The 22,164-nt window shown below is 51.1% G+C and overlaps 1 protein-coding gene across 1 annotated transcript in view; it reads right to left on the bottom strand.

Annotated features, from left to right (window-relative positions):
- Positions 1-22,164, bottom strand: part of PAPPA2 (pappalysin 2) — an 88,680-nt gene that overhangs the window by 37,711 nt on the left and 28,805 nt on the right. The window contains exons 5-14 of the mRNA XM_027694535.1: positions 16,160-16,453; positions 15,246-15,438; positions 13,637-13,758; positions 11,683-12,175; positions 11,017-11,145; positions 9,939-10,030; positions 9,469-9,662; positions 8,219-8,356; positions 4,606-4,741; positions 4,166-4,385 (exon numbers count right to left, since the gene is read on the bottom strand). Of these exons, the coding sequence (XP_027550336.1) occupies positions 4,166-4,385; positions 4,606-4,741; positions 8,219-8,356; positions 9,469-9,662; positions 9,939-10,030; positions 11,017-11,145; positions 11,683-12,175; positions 13,637-13,758; positions 15,246-15,438; positions 16,160-16,453 (2,011 nt within the window). The remainder of the gene's footprint in view (positions 1-4,165; positions 4,386-4,605; positions 4,742-8,218; positions 8,357-9,468; positions 9,663-9,938; positions 10,031-11,016; positions 11,146-11,682; positions 12,176-13,636; positions 13,759-15,245; positions 15,439-16,159; positions 16,454-22,164) is intronic.

The raw sequence follows: 22,164 nt of genomic DNA, 5'->3' as shown, positions 1-22,164 counted from the left end.
AGGCTCCCTGCAGTGGTACACCAAGGGCTCTGCAGGCAAACCTCAGGGGTTCCCAGTTCTTGTTCCTTCTTCATGGGACACGGGAAGGACAGAGGGCTTTGCATGATTCACGTAAGATCCATATTGGTAAGACAATAAGGAATCAAGATCAAGCTCCAGGGTATCACCAGGAGCCAAAGCCAGAAAGGAAAGCTGCCCTGCACCTCACACAAATGCTCTGTGTTGTAATCCACCTTCCCTCGATGTATCAGGGGTTGGTCCTGCTTGGAACAAGTTTATGGGACTGGGTGACCCTTTCCATGAGGTGACACCAAGCACCCTGTTTCACTGGTCCTGTATTTGACTCGAGATCAAATTGGTGAAAAACTTGTGTTGGGAGATATTTTTTCCTAGGTGAGACTGGCTGGTCTCAGGGAAGGGCAGAAGATATCTTGAGCATCATAAAAAAAGCCCATATACAAAGCATTAAACTCAATTAACTGAATAGGCTGCAGAGAGCAAATGGAGTGAGCAGCTCCATGAAAACGGTCTCTGTTCCTCCAAGGGTCATCCCTGACACCTTCCATCTGGACACTGAAGCCACCAATTGAAGTGAATGATCAAGTCCTACAGTAGAGCCTAGGGCACTGCTGCCCATCAGCCAGCCAGGGACCCACCAGAGAAGTGCCAGAGATCAACAGGCTTTGATGCTGAAGGAGAAGCACCTTTAGAGGTCCCAGTGGCAGAGGCAAAGGTTGAGGTGATTCCATGCCCCAGGAAAGGAGATCAGCAGGACCCTAGAATCACACAATCATTTAGGTTGGAGAAGCCCTCGAAGGTCAAGTCTAACCATTAACCCAGCACTGCCAAGGCCACCACAAAGCTATGTCCCCAAGTGCCACATTTACATGTCTTTTAAATCCCTCCAGGGATGGTTACTCCATCCATGGGGCACTCTAGGCCAGAGGCAAAGAATCGTGACCTTTAAGGTCCCTTCCAACCCAAACCATTTTACAGTTCTACAAAATAATATCCCAGCATCTCTACCCAGGTTCCCCATAAATCTTCACAACAGCACAGACCCAGTTTGTAAACTGACCCAGCATAATTTGGTGCCTGGAAGAAAGAAAACAAAGCAAATAAAACCTGTTTGGGAAACAGCCCTCTTTGCTGAGTAAAGTTTACAAATTGACAGTAAGTAAACAACCTCCTCCTCCATCTGATTTTCTCTCCCTGACATCCACTTTCTGTACAAAAGGAATCCAAATCAGACTCCTCTTGACACCTTACAGCCACTTTTGGGGGGTGGCACTACACAGGAAATACAAACACAGATCACTGCCTGTAGCACCCTTCCTTGTGAACTCACCCAGGCACTTCCCAACATATGCTAACAAAAAATAAAACACATTAAAAATAAAACCAAGTTAAAAATAAACATAATAGAGGAAACGAAATATGTTCCCCTGGTTCAGGGTATAGCCTGTACCAAGGAAAACAGGAGGGCCTGTGGCTCAGTTTGAAAATGCAAAGAAAAAGATGAAAGCTGAGAGAGTTTGAGTCTTCTGGGTGGAAACTTGTTAAAAGTCTGATTTCTGCCTGACTTTTTAAGGTTGGGAACAGAAAGCAAAGACGACCCCTGATCTGCTGACAGAGACAGCAGAGAGGGTTTCCTGGTGATAGCAGCGAGGTGGGATGGGCGGACACCACTGCTCTGGTCTGCAAATTCTCTTCCAACCTTCAGCATCTTGAGTGGCTACAAAAGCAGAAGGCAACTCTTGCTTCAAAACAAGGATGCACTTTTCCAGCACCAAGCGCCTGCTGCACCCTGACCTGGAGAGGGCTGCGTTTCATCAGCACAAACACAACCTCGACGTTTTCCCCAGCCTGCGAAGCACTGCGAGATCCTTCAAGATGAGAGATGCTACAGGAATACCAAGCTGTCGTGTATTTATTATTTTGGCAACGAGAGCATCTCTAGGCTGAAGTCAGGAAACCTCATTTCTTTGTTGCTTCTGTTACTGTCCCTTTCCCGGGTTATTTTAGGAAAGCACTCACACGCACGTACTGTGTGTGTGAGGCTGGGCACGTGCAAACGGCCAGTCCGACTCTGTGCAGGAGGAACACGGACCTTCTGTGATCTTTTGCAGTTGAATGTCTCTCAACCTCTGAAGATTTTCTATCCCTGGATTTTTATAGAGGATTTTCTTCTCTCCCAGAGCCCCTCTGCTTTATATGAAATGAATTGTTAGCCCTTAAAAGTAAAAATACTGCTATGCTATTTTGGAGATGTAACAGATTTAAAAAATATAATAAGGGGGGGATACTTGGATGTTTCCTGACTTAACAGAGGAAGATCCCTTATTATTACTGTGGCTACTGGATGCTGTAAGCCTAAAATCTCTAAATATTCAAGCCTTTAAGTCCAGAAAATCAATACCATGAATAGCATTTCCTACTCTGAAAACTCTACTAATCTGATTTACTCTGAGTATTTGCTAAGGGCACATGTGTATCCTGCAATTCAGCATATTGCTGCTAAGCCAAGGCCATGGGGAGCCCGTGGGATTGCAGGGAAGGGGAGACATGAGGATCCTGCTGTGCCCATGCAAAGGGGACAGCACACCACTTGTTGTGCCTTGGTGATACGGTGACTGGCTTGTGCTTCAGATATAATGAGACTTTTAAGAGAAAAACATCTATTTTTCACTCTATTTGCCCCTATATGGGCATCTCCCCATCCCTAGTCAAGGCTCAGCTGGGTCCAGTCAGTTTGTTCCTCCTTGCAGTCACTTCTGAGGGGGAGGGGGAGGCTCTCAAGCAACGAGAATGCAGAATTATTTTAAGGGATGAGAAAATGTAATTGAAAAACCACATCAGTTGGCTGGGGTCTTAGAAGCATGTGGGTACATAGCTGTAACAGCTACCAGGAGGAAACGTACTGCATTTCAGGTGGACGCTGATCCTTTAATGTAAAGCTGAGAATAATATTTACATGCTGACTCACTAAGATTTATGTTTCTGTATAAATCACACATGCACTTAAAAAAGAAAAAATAGAAAAAAAAAAAAAAGAGACAGAGAAAGTAAAAAGCAACTTCATGGCTTCCAGAACTCTACATAAATCACTTGTACCACAATCCCACAGGCTTTTAGACAAACACACGCACACTGATTTGTTATCAGGGATGTTCGTCCATCCAGGGCCATCAGCAGGAGAAATACAACAGTAGCAGTGATGTGATGACCCTGGTCAAACCCCTTCCATGCCTAACACCCCCACGATTCCAGCAAAGCTCGACTCAAAGATCGGTATTCCCAGCGGTGCGGGTTGAGTAACTGGCTGAGCTGGAGCCCGGGATCAGCACACGCGTGTAACTTCAGGGAGCCTGGGATCCGAAAGCAAAGCCAGACTTGGCAGGTCTGGCTGTCGTCAGCCCTGCCACCCCTCTAGGACACAGGCTGAGCACCAGCCCTTTGCTCCTCCTTGGGTCTGTGCCTCCGCTCGGCACGATCCTACTGCCTTGTTTATTTAGTCTATTTTGGACACCAGTCCTTCCCCATCCTTTCACCAGCACAACCCGCTAGGAGAGCGGTGCCCCTTCTGCAAACACTGACTCTCACTTGCTGCCTTATGAAGGCAGACATAATAATAAATCAATAAATTCAAGTGCTGATTGCCACTGTTAGTGTTATCGCCGAGCTATGACGGGGACAGCGTGAGACTTGGTGAGGAGCCTGGGATGGGCCGGGAGTGAGCACAGAGGAGGAGGAGGAGGAGAGCTTCATCTCCACCTTCCACAGCGTGGGGAAGCTTGGGATGGATGGAGATGGAGCTTGTAAAACACATGCTGAAGAAGTCAACACTTCAGCTTTAGCAACAACCCTCAGTGATAACTTCTTAGCTGAGGGAGCCTGCTGTTCCCTCCAGGAAACAGTCCTTTAATACACTTTTGTGCAGATGCGCAAGCCATGCACAAAATCTGTTTTTGTGCCTTTCCCCCCAGAGAGATAAGCAAATCAAGACTCGTTACATTGGAACTTCCAAAAAACCCTCAAAAGCCACCTGAGAATAGTCACAAAATTGTCAATGAGAAGATAAAAACCCCCAGAACTCAAGCACAAATACCCAGAGGAGAGAGGTAACCCTGGGTGCCCACTGGGATGTGCCCTGAGGAGGCCATACCTGTAGCACTGCTGGCCACAGCCCTCCTCGTGCTGCAGGAGGCAGGTGCTGGGGCCAGAGGAGCCAGGCTGAGCTGGGGTCCGCAGGGCCACGCCCGTGACGCCCACGAGAGGGGAGGAGAAGTTGAGAAGCACCGAAGCCACCGGGCGGGACGGGTCCTCCTGGCCACGGGACAAGTTGACGATGAGGGGGTTGTGCTGGCACGACAGCTCGTACATCCCTGCGAGAGGGGCAAAGAAAGAAGCTACTGGCTCAGTCACAGGGCTTTGCTTTTGATTTGCCTCATGTGCTCCCGCCCCACATCCCCACGGACCGGCGTGGGAGGCAGAAAATGCCACAGGTGGGGACAGGGGACGGCAGCACCGAACTCAGTGAGAGACCACAGCTGTAGTGGGGGCTCCAGGTGTCCCTCTCGGTGTCACAGCCCACAGGTTGCTCACCCAGAGAGCGGTTCCATCCGTCCGTGTCCATCAGCTGGACAGTGACCATCGGCTTGCGCTGCCGGCTCGGGACAGTGCCGGAGGAGGCCAGGAAGAGCAGGAGGGAGGTGGGCACTGCAGGTCTCTCAAAGCAAACCTGGGAAGGAGGGCAGGAGAGACCCTGAGAGCAGGCACAAACACAGCTTTTCTGATCCCTTATGTGCAAGAGAGAGAGAAAGAGGGAACATGGTGAGAGAGCAGGAGCAAGGGGTCAGAGACTGGCAGAGGTGCAGGGCTGTAAGTGGGTGGGAAGAGAGAGAAAGGAAGGAAGGGAGCAGGAACATGGCCCTTTCCCTCCTAATTCCCCTTCTCCCTTTTACTAGTGTTCTCCACATCCATCAGTCCCACCTCGCCATAAATTTATAGCATCTTCACAACACCCACATTTGCTGCTCTTAAAATTGAGCAACACCTGGGTGACCCTTTTTCTGCCCTTTCTTCACCAGGCTTCAACTCCCACCCCACACAGTGCAGGCCAGGCCAGTGAGGCACCCAGAGCACACAGCTACCAGCCCTGCCTCCAAAACGTTTCCGGTAAAAAAAAAACAAAAAACCCCAAAACAAGCCCAAAGAATGTCCCCAGTACCCACAGCGACTGCAAACTGTCCGCCAGCCAACACGCGGAAAGATTTGTGGGGAGAAGCCCTGCCTGCGAGGAGAGCCGACAACTCGCCACTTGCCTGCAGCCCCGAAGGCTACAGGAGGCAGCTGGGAGACTCATGGCATCAATCATGGCAGGGCAGGCGTTCTTTGGGAGTAAGAAGACAGAAATGTTTTCCTCCCCCACCCTGGTACCCCCCCACCCAGTGCAGAGATGTGTTTCGATCGAGATCCGCCCGATAGAGTGTTTGTGTTGAGCACTGGCATGGAGGGAGCTCAGAAATCCCAGGCAAAGGTGTATTTGGGAAGAGGACAAGTCCTGGCTGGCCGGGCACAGCCCAAGGAGCCGGCTGTGGGAGCGGAGGGGACAACCACGCCGTTTGTGGTGGCAGCCCAGCCTTGGGGGCTTTGTGCCACGTCAGGCATTGTTCACTCACGGGAACAGGAGAAAACCTTGGGCTTCAGCCCAGGGGTCCCGCCCTGCAGGGAGGTGCTCGGCAGCAAACGCCCCATGAGTGAGTCCCCACTGCTGTCTGCTTGCTCCCTGAGCCAGGGCTTGCTCTCCTGTAGACCTGGCCTGGCTGCACGGAGTGGACCTGAGGGCTCAAACATTTTTATTTGGTACATCCCCACTGCCTACCTCAGTGAGACAAGCAAAGGAAGGAAGGAAAAGAAACAGGAATGGAAGAAGGGAGGAAAAGAAAGCAGGAAGAGCCAGTAGTGCTCACAACCAGCTCCAAGGAGCGCCCCAGGACAGAGCCACAGCTGGAAAGACCCAAGGAGCCATCCTGTTTTAACCCAACCACCTCCTCCTCCAAGTGTGGTTCCTCAGGGGAGGAGAGATGGTTGGAGAGGTCAGGTGAGGCCTTCCCTGGACTACACACCTTAAGGTGGAGAGTTTAGTCTTTCTCTTCCTACAGTGCTTCTACATGAGAGTGAAGGACGCTGGCCCCAAGTTAGACCAACAGTAGCTGACTTGATTATCATCCCAATCCTTTTCAATACCTATTATGTGCTTGGCCACAGCAGGCTATCTTCTTCATTTTCCTCCCTCCCTCTCCCCCCTTCTGTTTCATTTCCTGCATGTTACACATCCTGACTTGCTTACAAGTGATTTTGATGTATCTCCTCATCAGATGTATTAAAAACTGAGAACAAAGCATGGCTGGATATCTGTGAATCATAACAATTCCCACCTGCAGACAAACCCACAGGGCCTGGCAGATGCTTCGTTAGGTGGCACAGACACACACACCACTTGTTCCCAGCATGGTAGTGGGCATGGTAAAACACTGGTACAGGTTGCCCAAAGCAGTTGTGGATCCCTGGAAATATTCAAGGTCAGGCTGGATGGGGCTCTGAGCAACCCAGTCCAGCGGAAGGTGGGGTTTGAACCAGAGGGCCTTTAAGTTCCCTTCCAACCCGAACCATTCTATGATTGTTGGACCCAGCCTTTCCCTTGCTCATTGGTGCCACCTCTTGAGGAACACTGCAGGAAGCAATTCCTACCGTCCAGTGAGTTTTGTGGTGCAGCTCTGACCTGGGTGACACAGGTGCAACAGCTTTAAAATGGCCATGGGAGTCGGTGGCCACAAAACACCACGTGCACGTGGGTACACATGTGCAACAACAGCACCATTCCTGCCCGGGCAGGCAGCTGTGCTAGGCAAATTGTCAACAAAAAGCTGTCTTTCCTAACCCAATATGTTACCAATCAGGCCAACTCCATTAAAAAGAAAAAAAAAAATAAAGAGAAAAAGGGCATATTTATTACTAGTCCATAAATAATTTTATGGGCGGAAAATAATAGCACTCCTAGAGAGAGCACGGAGAACCAGTAATGAAAGTCTTTAATATAAACATCCATAGAGGAAGAGAACTGACCACAAGCTCCAATAAAACTGGAACACGCTTTAACCCCTGGTGAGAAGTGGAAAGCAAGCTTTCATCTAGGTAGGGCAGAGGGGGAGGATTGCTGCTTCCTCACTAGCAAAGGAAGAAAGGAGGCACATTTGTCATGGCCAGACACCGAAGCCAGAAAGTGGGTTGTGAACACACAGACAAGGAAGAGAGGGAAAAGTAAAAGAAAGGTTAAAGGAAGTTTTTTTGGAGAGACAGAGGACCTCAGAGCGATACCCATGTTTACTGACTCAGGTCTGATGATTCGCCAAGTCATCTGAGAGTTTTGGGAAGAGTCCTCTCTAGAGAACCTCGAACAAAGCAGGGCAAGATGTGTCTCAGACTGCAGAGGGAGCACCATGCCAGAGCCTGGCTTTTCAGAAACACCAGGCAGCAGCCACAAAACCTCTAAGCTGTGCCTGTGGTCAGAAACCCAATGCTGTAAAAGTGCTGTTGGCCTAACCTTCCGTTCTCCTCTGTCCTGCTCCTTTGCTTGTTGGGACAGAGAGGTTTGATCCTCCCAGAGGCAGCTCCCAGCTCCCCAGGCAGCCCCTGAGCCCCTGTTGGGCTGCAGGACCAGCACCTTGGGGCACAGAAGTGTCACCTTTGGTCTGGAGTTATCAGAAGGACCTGTGTGCCACAGCTGGACCCCTCAGGATGACAGAGCATATCCACATACCCTCTGCTGCTCTTCATAGACATGGGGGACAAAGGCAACAAGGACTTGAAACGCAGCCTGTGCCCTCCTTTTGCAGGTGTTAAAGCACTGCTTGAATGCAGGGGAGAGAGACAGGAGCAAGTTGTTTCTCAGCCTTGAGGCATTTCTGTGGGATTTTGGTTTCATGCACTGTCCTTCTCCTGGCAATCTGCCCCAGGATGGGTCTGCTGTTCACAGTGAGAATGAGGCAACTACAAAAAACCCATGCACAGGCATTTGGTTTTTGCAAAGAGGCCTATCTGAGTATTTTTTAAGGTTGCTGTAGCTCCTACAGGACAGAAAAGGATGGGGTTTGTCACCAAAGTGCTGGATAAAGACAAACAAATCCTCTGTGCCTGATCACACATCCTCACTTACCTTGAGCCAAACTCCCTCATCACCCAAGGCCGTCTTCTCCTCATCTGGATCCTGAGCATTCTCTTGGCTGGGAGCACATGGGAACCAAGCAGCCTGCAAAAGGTCCTTTGGCACATCGTGAAGGTGGGATTTACATACCTGAAATGAGAGATTTATTTCAACTCAGAAAGTTGCAAAGAAAGAGAGAGAAAAACAGCACCAACAAAACCCCAAGGAAGACTCAACAACCATTGAGAAGGATCCCAAGGCGGTTTCCAGCACGAAGAGAGTTAGGACGTGATTTCCTAAGGGACAGCTCACTGCCCACACGTGTGCACAGGAGGCCCTTGACATTTTGGAGTGCTGTAAACATGCTGTTTAAGCACCTCATGGTGTCTGTGGGACCGAGTAAGAAATAATGAGCCAAGCTGTGAACTGGTAGGTAGGACCAGAGCATCCTGATTTGGGCTGTGCTCATGAGATACAATGCTGTGATTCATATGCCTGAATACCAGGGTATTCCAGACATTCCCATAGGCCTGGCAGACAAAGCCTTGGAGACACATGTGTCAGTGTAGAGGAGCAGACATTTGAGCCCAAAGCATCTCATTAGACGTGTACATCTGGGCAACTTAATCACACTGCAGGTTCTCATCACTGTTCCTTACATCACGTCAGTAGAAACACATGTACAAAGGACTAAATACCATCTCTTTACATATTTCTTGCCCTTCTTCAGCCTGCTAGGAAAGAACATTACACACCACGTTAACGCCAATCAGGCGAAATCCCCTCCAGGCTCTGCTCCAAAGCCCATATGAAAGATGGGAACTCTCCCATTGATTTTTCCTTGGCTTCAGATCAGAGGGCTCGAGAGCGGTACAGATGCTGATGTGTGCGTGATTTCATCCTTTCAGGCCCTGACCTTATAAGGTATCAGACTTACAGGATTTTTTTTTTAAAGCCACCAGTGGGACGAGTCACATGCTCCACGTTGTGCACTTGGCTGGTGGGATGGGGGTGGTTACAGGGGAGGTGCTCCCTGCCTTGATGAAACACCCCTCCACGAATTGCAGTTCCTGGGCTTAGGGACTGATGAAAGAGGGGTGTGAGAAATGCCCAGGTCATCCACTGGCTCCCTGTGTGGGAATATTGCAATCAACTAAAGCTTCCAGAGCCGCTTTGAAGTTTTTGTTTGTGCTCTTGCAGCAGTGACCTCCTCAGCATGGGCTTTGCTAGAAAACACTTTTTTTGACCATGCCTTCACTCACCTTCACAACAGGCTCTCCAGTGACCAAGGAAGCAGGGCAGGACTTCACATCCTGATGGGAGGCATAGGCTCTCACTGCCCACAGATCCACGTATCCATCAGGAGTGTAGGGACCACAGTCCAGGATGCTGCTTGTCCTCTCGAAAGGCTCACACACACCGTCCCCGTCATGCACGTAGCACAGGCTTGGTTCCCCTGCAGGAAGAACAGGGAGGAGCTGTTCACAAACCAGGCTCCAGGCACACACACCTCCTCCTGTTACAGGAGTTTTGCTGCTGTTTAGCCTGGGGTTTTCCCACCACAAGGACCTGACAAGATCCGTGGATCAGTCCAACTGCAAACCCGGGCTTTGTTGAGATGAGGTGCATCACCCTCTGCTCTAAGAAGCAGTGTGAATAATGTACAGGTTTGACTCCTGCCTCAAAAGGAGTCAATCCATTTGGAACTCTGTCTCAATCCACTTGGACTCACCAACACAGTTGAAGCCTTTTTCCTTTTTACACTTCCTGGAACAGCCATCTCCATCCAGCAAGTCCCCATCATCACATTCCTCCCCCAGGTTCCTAAGGGGACAACAGATGTATTAACACCCTCTTTCACTCAACACTCCTGTGCTTCTGCCCAGTCATGAGTGAGGATCCCATATATTGGTTCCAATTCTGCAGAAGCAGGGAAAAGAGGAATGTGGAATAAGGTATATATGTGGAATAAGGTAGAAAAAAGAAAACGTCTTGCCAGGTGATAAAGATAGGCTGAATCACAGCATATGGGAGAAGCCATGACCATACTGTGACTTTCCTATAGCACTTGAGGCAAGAAGTATGGGAGAACAGAAGTAGAGAACCAAGCATCAGGAAGGCTTGTTGCTGGAGTAAGCAAGTGTTGGAGACGGTGGGAGGTTCTGAGGCAGAACTGGTGTTTCAGTGGGAGCTGGAGAAGGAGAGGCAGGAGAAAGGAGAGAAGGTTCCTCTCCCTTTTCTCACACTGCTAAGAAAACTGTTTTCAAAGGAAAGTGATTCTGAATAACCTGGAAGTTGAAGTCTGAAAAAGCTAAATATGGAAATTTGGCATAATTAACTCCCAGGCAGAGGACTGGAGTCTCTCAATGTAGAAATGGTGCATCCCTCATCATTTGGGGTCTCTGAGCAGTGAGCAGACAGCTCTCTAAAGACCCCACACTGCATGGGACTGTGCTTGTTGCAGAACCTACTTCTGCAGGGCCATCACCCTGTGCCCTGTGTAGAAAGTTATACTGCCCAGTTCCAAAGGCAGATCCTCTGTGACAGTTCACTGGGCCAAAATTCAAGCACTGCAGTCAAGCACAGAGGATGTTCAGGTTGGACCCCTCATCCAGACCCTGCCCTCAAAAACACCATCCCCTGTGCACGCAGCATTTTACGAAACACAAGCTCTACAGCCCAGTCTGCTGCAGGGATTCACTGCAGCACCTTCAGCCAAGGACCCACGGGTGGAGGACCAACCCGCTGCTTCCCTCCGGGGCAGGACAACCTGGCAGCTTTAAAGAACCTCCACTGAGAGCTTGACTTACGTGGTCACCTTCCCGTCCCCACAGTAGGGTGCTCCGTGGACATGGACGAGCGGCGGGGAGGCTTCTCCTAAGGTTGTCCCGGAGACTACCTGCACCTGGTAGTGGTACACGTGCCCAGGTGTGACTTCCCTGCAGGGACAGAGACAGCTTGAGGGAACAGCAGCATCTGCAACAGATTTGCTCACCACAACTGCAGATACCACGTGTGTGTCCATGCAGCATCGCAGCAGGACACGTGTCTTCATACTCTGCCAGAGGCAGAGACTGTGGGAAGAGGGTCTCTTCCAGGTCATGCAGAGGGGTCTGCTGCTTGTTTCCCAGGGGTCTGAGCTGGGGAGAAGTGACATTATCTCGAGCAATCATTTTATTGGTTGTATTGTTGTGGAAAAGGTCATTTTACTGGTTGTATTGATGGGGAAAATGTAATTTTAGTGATTGTATTGTTGGGGAAAATGTTTCTGGGTTGAACAAGCTGCTTCTAGTTAGCCTGGGCTCATGGGCAAGGGCTTCCTCAATAGCACTGGATGTGGTAATTCCCAGAGAAGGGGAAAAAAAACCCCAAAACACAAGCAAAACCCTCCAGGGATTTAAAGAGGTGGGACCTGAGGCCATCAAACCCGTCCCAGCCACGCCCTGAGCCCAGGATGGAGCAGCCCCATCACTCACCTGTCGATGAACTGGCGATGCAGCTGCACGGGAGCAGCGGGGGACCCGTCTGCAAACGGGGGGTCCCGCAGGAGCCGGTACTGCACCAGCCTGCAGGAGGAGCAGAGGGAGCTGTGGGGCATGGAGGTCAGCAGGGCTGTGTCAATCTCCATCCTCTCGTCAAAGGTGTAGATTTTGACTCCGGACATCTTCTTGGGGATGTTGAGCTTCACGGTAAAGGGGACGTCGCAGAAGGTGTCCAGGGGGCCCAGGTGGATGGACTCCCCCTGCTCTGTCAGGATCTCAATGTCAGACAGTGCCTTGGGAGAGCCCGTGGAGAGGTACGTGGTCCAGAGGGTGAGGGAGTCGGGGTAGACGGGGTGCAGGAAGCGCAGCTCCAGGATGCAGCCGTCGGGCTGGGGGCACGGCACCGTCATGTTCATGTCAGACAGGTGGAGCTCCGGACTCCAGGCCTGCAGGCTGGGCCCGCAGGGCTGATCCACATCCGGGGGGCCTGGGCAGAAGGAACAAGAAGGAGGCTGGTAAGAACCAGGGGATAGCTGACCTCACAGGGGACCCAGAGGCACAATCCTCTGTGTAGGTGCTTACACATCTCTTCACACCCATTATGGTCATGTCCCAGAGCTGGTGGCATCTGCCCTAACATCCTGGAAAGCAATAAGCACCACTGGTCTCCCAGCTCCTGGGTATGTGCTTACAAGCACAAGGCTTGGTGCATCTGGTGTCTCACAGCCCTCTCAAACAGGGACAGTGGTATCCAAGCTGCAGCTGGATGCAGTGTCGGGCTCTAGGGACAGCCTGGACACAGCTGGGGGACATGAGGCTTCTTGCCTCCTGTGGTCTCATGGCTTGCCAAGGCTACCTGAATGCTCCAGGCAGAGCAGAGACTGAAGCTTTCCACAGGCACATGCTGGAAACAAGTCACAGACAGAGACAGACCAGGTCCAAAGCAGGGAAGCAGGTCTTGAAGGCTTTCTCCCACCAAAACCTTCAGGACAGTGCCCAGGCTGATCTCAGACCCCCCAGCCTGCCTCCTCTGATGGTGGATTAGCACTCAGCAAAAGATATGCAGTGTTGGGCTTTCAGACTCAGAAAGCATCATATTCTCCCGTAGTAAAAATACCCTGGTCTTCATTAACCATTGGAAGCATTTCTTAGGGCCCAGCACCAATTCCAAGCCTGCATCCATTTAATACAAGTCTAAAAATTTCTAAGAAACCATAAAACCTCTCTTTTTCACCAGAACAAACACAAGCTTACTGTAGATGCACAGAACAACCAGAAGCACGGGGAGCCAGAGGATCAACAGCAGCACGTGCACCACACACAGCCCACGGGATCATTTCACCTGGTCTCCTGCCTCCTCTGCCTGGCTCTTGGAGGAGTTCAGGCAGCACGAAAAGCCCAACAGCTCCTCTGACAGCTGTGTGACCTTGACAGTCACCACCATGCCCACAAGGTGGGTCTCTAAACCAATATCTGGATCTCAGCACAAGTTGTAACACCCTGCTGCTGTTCACCTTGCCAGGGAGGAATGGCATCCAACCCAGACTGCTCAGGGCTCAGCACAGACTCAGTGGGGTCAGCACAAAGCTTCTCTTGCTCTCCCTGGACAAGGCTGCACCAAAGCCCCTGAGGTTTCGGATGAGGTCCCAAGATCTATGTTTTAAGACTTATTTCAGTGAAATGCCCCTCTTTTTGGCCAGTATCTCTCAAGAACACCTGTCTAAACAATGATTTGGGTTGATATTGGGGTGTCAGCTGGTTTGTCCAAAGCCAGCTGGCCATTTCCAGGTATCTCCTGGGCACCAAGGTGTCCTTCCCACACTACAGAGCCTCCACAGAGGGAAGACAACTGATTCTCTAAAACAAAAAGAGATTTCTTTTTCTTGTCCCAACAAGATCTCACCTAGGTCTGGGGATTCACAGAGAGGAAAAGAGGGGAGAAAATTACCTTCTGCTTCTTCTGGGGTCCAGTAGCCGGAGGAGTCGCAGACCCGAGGGGAGGAGGCCTCGTGCACGTACTGCCGGAAGGTGCCATCCTCTGCACAGCTGTCACAGAGCGTGTCCTGCTCCCTGCTGCCAGGAGACACACACTGGCATGTCTAACCGTGACCAGTCAATTTTCCATCCACCTTTGTCTGGGTGGGAACTTGGAAAAGCAAAGCTAAGCTCTCAGAGAACCCCTGGGCATGTCATCCTGGCTTGCAAGAAGCTTCTTCGAAGACAGGGAAATAAGAGTGGCCATAGTGGATTTAATCCCTCCTCTTCTCCGTGCTCACGGTGTAGTCTGGGATGAATAACCTGTCCCCCACCCACCAATCAGAACTAAGAGACCCCACACTTCCCAGGGCAGTGCCTCTGGAGTTGGGTGGGTGCTCTTGGGGCTGTCTCTGCTAAACCCAGAGTCAGGTTTTCAGCACTACTGTAATACAAACCAGTCACAAATATGTCAATTAAAGGTTGTCCCACTGTGCTCTCCAGGAAAGAAAAAGGCATTTTTCTGTGATGAGGGTCAGCCTCAGCCTCTTTCCTTGACCAGTTCATCTCAGGGGATGCAGAACCCCCACCATAGATCAGCTGCTGAACCAGTTATAAACGAGAACTCAGGACAGTTGGAAGGACCCAGTGCCTCCCTTCTAGAGCCATGTTATCCTGCTTCCAAACCAAATTCCCCACCAAAGCAATTTGTTTGGATCACTGGACTCAGAGCCTCTCATGCCTGGGGTGATATGCATGTGAGCAAAAGGCCCATTGTGGAGAGCATCAGCTCTTTGAAAAGGCAGCAAACGCTGACCCAGGAGTGTCCCAGCTGCCATCAAACAGCACTTGCCTCTTAATTACAAGAGACAGCTTTGTGAAACAGCTTCAAAACAAATTCAAGAGCTCTTTTAGTATGTGCTAATTGTCCTATAAGAAAAAAAAAAAAGTGGTCCCACCACCTAAAGCCTGGTGAAAACCAAAATGTTTTAGTAAGAGGGGCTGCTGAACAGAGGCACTGGCGGTGTATCCAGGTCTTGGTGGCTCCCAGGTACTGGGGAGAAGACAGACAGCCACCCAACACTCGTGGCCACGCACTGCTCAGCGGCCAAACAACTCTAGTTCCTTGGCACCGTTTCTCTGGTTTGAAAAGTTTCCTGCCTTACCCCCAGTTCGCTGCACTGCGAGTCCGTGACAGCGCTGGGAACCAAACCCAGCTCTTGCGGTTCGAGCTCCCTGCCTTAACCACAGGGCTGCATTTCCTCCTGGTAAATAGCTACTTTATACAATAAGTGCTAAATGAAGCTCATTTTTCATTCCCCGATTGCACTCTGGGGTTTAAGAGCTGGCTTTGCCTCCTGATGCTCTTTGGCTTCCCCTCCCGGCACCCCGACAGCGGAAAGCTTGCGGGAGAGCCCATCTGCCAGCGGGGCCGCGGCAGCAGCCTGGCTCCTGTGTCTGAGGGCTCTGCTGGAGACGGCCGAGGGGGAGAGGGATGGGGGGTCCACACCAGAGAGGGTCCCCTGTCCCTTCCAGCAGGCTCCTGTGCAATCCCAAGACCACTGTGACAGCAGATCCCTCACCTCTCGTGGATGACACCACTGATGGGAGGCAGCCAGTAGATGCTGAGGGAGTCCTGTGTCTGCCCCGTGACCATGGGAGGGATCGGGATGGGCGCCGGCTTCTTGCCGTGCCCCCAGCGCTGGTACACCAGGTCCAGGTAGCAGTGCATCCGGGCCACTTGGTTGGGGGTGAAGGAGTTGGTGCAGTCATCATCTGGGGGGAAAGACAGCCCAGGCTGAGGGTGGTGGGGATCAGCCTGTGGGACGCGGCGAGAGGCACCTTCTTCACCGCCAAACCGTTCGGGGGATTTCTAGGGAGAGCTGGGAGGCACCAGCGCGTGGTGTCTCTCCCGCCGGGGCTCTCCGGTGTCGTGTGTCCCCAAAGCCACAAGATGGCACTGCCTCAGCAGCTCCACATCCCTGCACCTGCCCAGCACCGGCTCGGTCGGCTCCGACACCTGGGAAGGGCCGCCGCCCGCCCGGGGCTGGCCGTGGGTGGAGCAAGGGGACATGGAATTGCTCCTCAGGCTGCGGTCCTCCTGGGATGCCGGGAGGAACAGCAGCGCTCTCTGCAGCGTGCCCTTGGGAACCAAGCCAAAAGGGTTCAGAAGGATAATAATAATAATAATAATAATAATAATAATAATAATAATAGTAGGGGCAGCTTCAGGACTGGAGAATAAAGGTACAACACCACGCAGACAAGAACAGCCTTGATGCATGGCTGCATCAGCGAGGGACGGATGGAAATAGCCTGAAGCAAGAAAGGGGTTAAGAAGCCACTGCAAGCACTGCCTGCCACATCCCAGTGCACCAGGAGGGGCTACATAGGTTAGGGAATAGGGAAAGGGACTCCTGATGGAGGTGGAAGGGAGGAAAACCCAAGTTTGAAGGAAGGTGACCCCTCACAAGCCCTCCCGATGATTACTCGTTACCTGTGTAACTCATGTAGTTGTTGAAGGGTGTCCCTGTGAAGTGTGTCTGGCCGCAGGTGTCGTTGGCAGGGTCTGGATCCCGGCAGAGTTTGCTCTTTGGGGTGGGGGCAGTGTCAGCACAGAGGTCTCCCGTCTCCATAGACGGAGTTGTCTCCCTGCAGGGATCATCGCAGGATTCCCGCTCGCTCACTCCCTTAAAGACGTGGTACAGCCCCAGGACGTGTCCCACCTCGTGGATCATGGTGTTGGTGTGGCCATGCATGCCGTAGTAGGCAGGGTTGAGGACAACTCCACCTGGAATTGCAAGTACAGAGACCATCAGCTGCCATTACTCACCCGTGAGAGGCAAAACTCCTCTCATTATGTGTCCAGGTCACAGACAAGGTGCCAGATGTAGACCTGAAGATGGACATATTCAGCCTCTTGTAGGATGGGATGAGGCTCATTTGCCCTCTTGGAATGGGGTAGGTGGTTTTTCTTCCCCTTCTGACCACATTATTTCCCCCTCCACACCTTCCGTCATTTCAGCTACCATTTCCCTCTGTGTCTTTCTGCATATTTATAATTCAGTGTCTGCTTTGGATGACACAACTCCAAATGAGGTTTGGAGCCAGGGCACCAAAACGAGCCATGATGCAGCTTTAAAAGGATCATCTTTTGAACCAGAGGCCAGAAGTTTTTCCCTGGCCTAGACAGGTGGCTTTGGCATGCCAGCCCCCTTGGCAAGTGAGAACAATGAGGTGCTGAAGTCCTGACACACTTGGCTGCGCCAACTGGAAGCCACCCTCAGCACAAGTCCATATGGAGATTCCAATGAACTGCCTCTGGCCCAGGCTGAGAAATCATCCGTGATCTATTGCTTCAACCTCCAAACCAGACCCTGAGGAGTAAACTAAATCTCTCATGAGGTTCTGTTGCAATCCACTAAGCCTCTACCACAAACCTGACACAAATGTAGTGTGTTTCAGAGTGGGGTTTCCCAAAACACAGATTGTGAAGATGCCATCATCCCCTTCAGAGGGATCTGTGTGTGGCGAGGCAGACCAAATGAAGCAGGCAGGATCCCTCCATCCCTCACAAACACACTCCTCTTCACTGGGGCACCCCAGCCCCTGACTCCAGGGGGCACAAAGGGGCAGTTCTTCTCCAAGCCAGCCTGATGCAGGTTCAGCTGTCAAAGATATTGGGGCATGGGCATAGACAAAGTCCCCCAGAAACTGCCCAGCACTTCCACCTCATACTGACAGCAACAGCACAGAGCTGGGCAGGACCCATGACGACTCCCCTAAATCTCCCCGCGGCTGCAGGACAAGTTGCTTTTCCTCTCCTGTGGGTCTGTCTGATGGGAAGAGCAAGGATGAAGGATGCTGATGAAAGCCATTAGGAGCAGAGCCTTCCCTTTGCTCACTGCCAGCCTCTCCAGCTCCTGATCTGGCATGCACACTCTGCACTGACAGCTCTGTGCCACATCTGCCGGGAAACTGTCCACGGAAGATGCTCAAGAACAAAAAAATTTACTTCTCTGGCCTCCTTTTATTTGCCTCCTTTCTTTCGTCCAGATTAAAATATCTTTGGAATCTCTGCATTTTTCTCCCTGCTTTGAGGCTTTTCGCTCTCCCTTTCCTCCCTTTTTCTCCTCTCATTTTCATGCTCCATCCACTTTTCCATGCTGCCTTACAGCGGAGGAGCAAGGGCTGGGGAGCATCAGCAAGACAAGTGGGCTAAGAGCAGACCCCAGCATGTGCCCAGGCTGACTCCAGGCAACACCTCCGTGGCTTGGGAGGCTGTTTTTACACAACCACTTTTAACCCAGACAGCTTGGATGGCAGCGTGGCGAATAGTTGGCTCTGGCACAGCTTGCTCCCTCCTTTGCAGGGCCCTGGGGGATTTACTGTGCCAGCTACCTCACGGCAGAGCCTCTGCCACTGCATCTCTGCTGATGATCACTGCCCCTGCCAGCAAAGCTAGAGCTGGCAGGGGGCCACGGCGTGATCCTGTCTCCAGCCACAGAGGCTGCCTGAAATCAGCTCCGTGCGCTGCCGGAATACCTCACGTCCTCGAGTACAGGGCATTCCTTCCCAGAGAGGGTTTTCTTCGGAGCACTGTGTCCCTGGCAGGACACCAGCAGGTCTGTGACTCCTCTAGGGGAGCCACGCTGGGTGAACACTGCATTTGGGGCTGGAAAGGGACCTTCAGAGACGCCCATCAGCAATTCTCTCGAGCCCTTGCAGCAGGGTCGTGAGAGGGTGAAGAAATAAGGGTGGCATCTTCAATGGAGCATCCTGTGTGTGTGGCCCATGGCAGGGCTGAGAGACACCACTGACCTGTCAAGAGGCACCGCTTCTTAGCTCAAAATTCATGTTTATTGCTCTTCCTTCCCACAGCGAGGATCTTCTGCCCAGGGCTTGAGGCAAAGGATGGGTCACAAAGTAGCTGCATTCCCTTTCTCTCTAGTTGTAAGACAACAGAGCAAAGGACTTTGCATCCCATCGGTCAGCCCTTGACCCTTTAGCTGCCTGGAGATGGGCTACAAGAAGGTAGAGAGATTGAAAAATCCTTTTGGGACCTTCATGTTTTGGCCTGTCAACCATCAGGTTTTGGAAGCCATCCCCCTCTCAATCACCACCCTGGTTAAGGCTATAGATAGCAAAGGGCATCCCACTGATGGAGAGCCCAGTGGGCACATAAAAAAAAGAAAGCTGCTTCTCATTTGAATTAAACCAGGGCATGAGAGAAGAGAGAATAGAAAGAAAAGGCATCTCTGCAGCCAAACCCAAGCCTGAGCAAGGCAGGGGGCTGCCTGCCCAAAGGTCTGAAAAGAGGAATGTGCACGCAGAAAGAAAACAGTGTTCATAAACAAGTAAATGGGATGTGAAAGCCCCGCACACATCCTGCAGCTCTAACCACAGGGAAAGGGGCTGAGCACCAGGGCACGGGGGGCCTTGTGACCAAGCAGCCTCCTCCCAGCAGAAACCCAACACTCTTCCCAGGCGTGGAATAAGTGGGATTCCGGTACAGGGAGGGAGAAAACTCTCACAGGGGAGGGATGCCAAGGCTGGGATACCCTGTCCCTCCCCTCCTCTCTGCTGGCTTCCCCTATTCCATTCCTCCCCCACGCTCCACAAGGATGATCATATTTTTAGTACTTTTTTTAACAGCTAATTAAATGGCAGGATTAGAAACAGCATGAGAACCCTGCCTGCCTTCCAGAACATCCCTATCCCTTCATTCCCTGTCCCCACAGCTTCCTGATGAGTTGGGAGAGCTCCCAGCTTTGGACCAGGAAGTTCTATTTCCCCTCTGCAGGATCCTGGCTGTGAGGGCAAGATGTGGAAGAGTTCATAACATCCTGACAGGACAAGCCTCCCCTCTCTCTCCTCTGTGGATCAGGCATTCCTTCTCACCTCTGCCTCCTCCTGCCCCGGGAGATGGGCTAAACTGGGCTTTAGGTGCCTGAGAACCAGCTCAAGGAGGTTCCCAAGGTCAGCATTTACACAACAAAGCTAAAATCTTCAATATCCCTGTGATATAAAGGGGGTCCAGCACTCCAAGGCAAGTGAACCAGAGATTTCTTTGGACTTGCTCACCCAAACAAGTCCAGACAGCTGGAAAACCTCAGTTCTGACCTCGCAACACCTCGTCCCTCCAGACCAGACCTACCAGCTGCAGAGCTGGTAACATCCCCAAGGCCAAGCCCCCACTCTGATCGAGGAACAAAAGATGCCCAGTCCACCAGTCCAATGAGTGATTAGCACTGGTGTGGACCCCACTTCTCCTCACACACCCCTGGAGGCTCACACTGCCAGGGCAGGCTCTGCCTCCAGCCATGACCAGTGGCAATGATGAAGGACTCTGGCTCCCAAGAAGCCAACCTGTTCCCGTGTCAGGGCTGTCCCAGAGGACATTCCCAAGCAACCACGGGACCTTTAAACAGCAAACCACAAAGCTGAACCTGTGTGGCGGGGCCAGTGTTCCCCAAACACTGAGTCACAGCCACGGATGGAAGGAGCGCATGACAGTTAGTCAGACAGGAAGATGGCCATTGCCTGAGGTACCTTTGATGGAAGGGCTGGCCCTCCTTCAGGATCCACCGACCTCTGCCAGATATATGAGCTGGCCCCAGCTTATATAACACCAGAAAGTATTTATAACATCGACCGTTCACAATTCCCCTGCCCTTCGACCATGTTTATGCAGTTCACATGCAGCTACACATGAAGTTTAAAGCATCTGCATTATTATGTTGCTGGGGCTCCTGAACAAGGCTTTCCACCACGGAAAGCTCGGGGTGTTTTAAGGGAAGTTCTTTGATTTCTTCTGTTTTGTAGTTAAAAAAGATTTACTTCTAAGTTCTCAGAAAACTCACTCCAGACTCCAAGAACTCTGAATTTGAGAGGAACTCACTGTGATTATGGTGGAAAGACTGAGACAGACAGTATGGTCACAGGGAGTGGTGCAAATAGACCTGAGACTTTCTACCTCTGCTGCTGGCTGGCTGCAAGCTGTCTCTGTCTAGGAGCTCTTCCACAGCAGCTGAAACGCTGTCTATAGAAATTTCATAGACCATTTCACCCTCTCCAAGTCAGTAATTATCTTTTATGCTTCAATGAAAGTAGTTGCTGTTGGCTGTATTATTGGTAAACCAGCCCTAAGCCTTCAAAAAGGCTGCCTGAAAATCAAATTTACTCAGGAAAAAAAATCTGGAGGAGAGCAATAGAACTGTAAGTCATCAGCACAGGAATGGTCACATAACTTCTGGTAGCCCCAAATGAGCATCATGAAGAGAAGGGGATGAAAAACAAAGTTCACTGAAGGTGAGGACACCAACAGGAAGGTGAGGAGGACCCTCTTGAAAAACACACTCAAAGGTAATGAAAGAATATTTTCTAAGGAGGTCAAAGCCCAGATTCCATATTAAACAACTTCTTGAGAAGAACTGATGGAGAACAGTTTGGAAACAGTAAGTTTAATGATCTTTGGCCCGAAGCAAAGTGTTAAAATAGAAGAAGGGAAGGCAATCAGAGAGCAAAAAGTCTCATGGAGCTTCTCTTGAAAACATCTAAGAAAGTCCAGTTCAGGGAAACAAAGAGAGCAAAATCTGACCAAAGCTCTCTGGAGTCAAGAGGCAGTCTGTCTTCTTGGAGAAGTCAAGTCAAAGTCGAGGAACCAATTTGATTCATGCAGGGAACCAAAGCATGAAAGAGTCTGTATGTGTGGAGGGAAAAATCAGCGTGGCATTTCTGCTGCATGGGAGCAGCCACTGGCAAGGGGGAAGCAGGGCTTGTGTGCTGACCTTAATATCTTAAGGTCAGGATAGACAGGAGATTAGCAAGATTCAGTGCAAGGGAAGGAGTATGTCCTTTTGGAGACAGAGCCCTCTCTTGTGTATGGATCTGTCTCCACCCCTGGCCACTCTTAGGTCCTTAAAGCTCAGGAATTTTTCTCAAACTGCCATTCACTGCTACCAAAGTTTTCCCTGCTTTTTCCTCACTGCTGTGCTTTCACATCTACTCAGATTGTCCAGTAGCCTTTTGTGAGAGGTTTTGTCAGCAGGCACACATTCATGGCCTCCTCAGCCCTAAGTTTTGTTTTGTTGGACAATAATATACATTGTGCATGGTACAAAATACATGATGATGTGGTGGAGCTCACTGTTTACGGAGGACAGAGTCCACCACCCACCCTCCCCAGCTCATTAAAGCTAAAACCAAGGACAGCCTCGAAGCAAAGTCTTCAGTCTGTGCCAGAGCCCCAAAGAGGTTCAGATCCAGCTTCATACTTCACAGCTCTGGCACCAGAGCCAAGACAACACTCCTTTTCCCCTGAACCTCCCTGATCCAACATTTCCACCATGGTACCACCTCTCGTGTCCCTGGCTGGACACAAGCTCTGAGACTGGAGCTGAATGCAACCTTTTGATGAGACCAGTCACCCCAGCTACCCCTCTGTACAACTTCTTGAGAGCCATTGGGAGGGGTCTGAAGAGAACATGTGTGGCTGAAGCA

The sequence above is a fragment of the Neopelma chrysocephalum genome, unplaced genomic scaffold, assembly GCF_003984885.1.
Source record: "Neopelma chrysocephalum unplaced genomic scaffold, ASM398488v2 Primary Assembly neopelma1_98, whole genome shotgun sequence".
Lineage (NCBI taxonomy): Eukaryota > Metazoa > Chordata > Aves > Passeriformes > Pipridae > Neopelma > Neopelma chrysocephalum.
The sequence above is the reverse complement of the archived record's forward strand: the minus strand, read 5'-3'. Positions and strand labels throughout refer to the sequence as shown.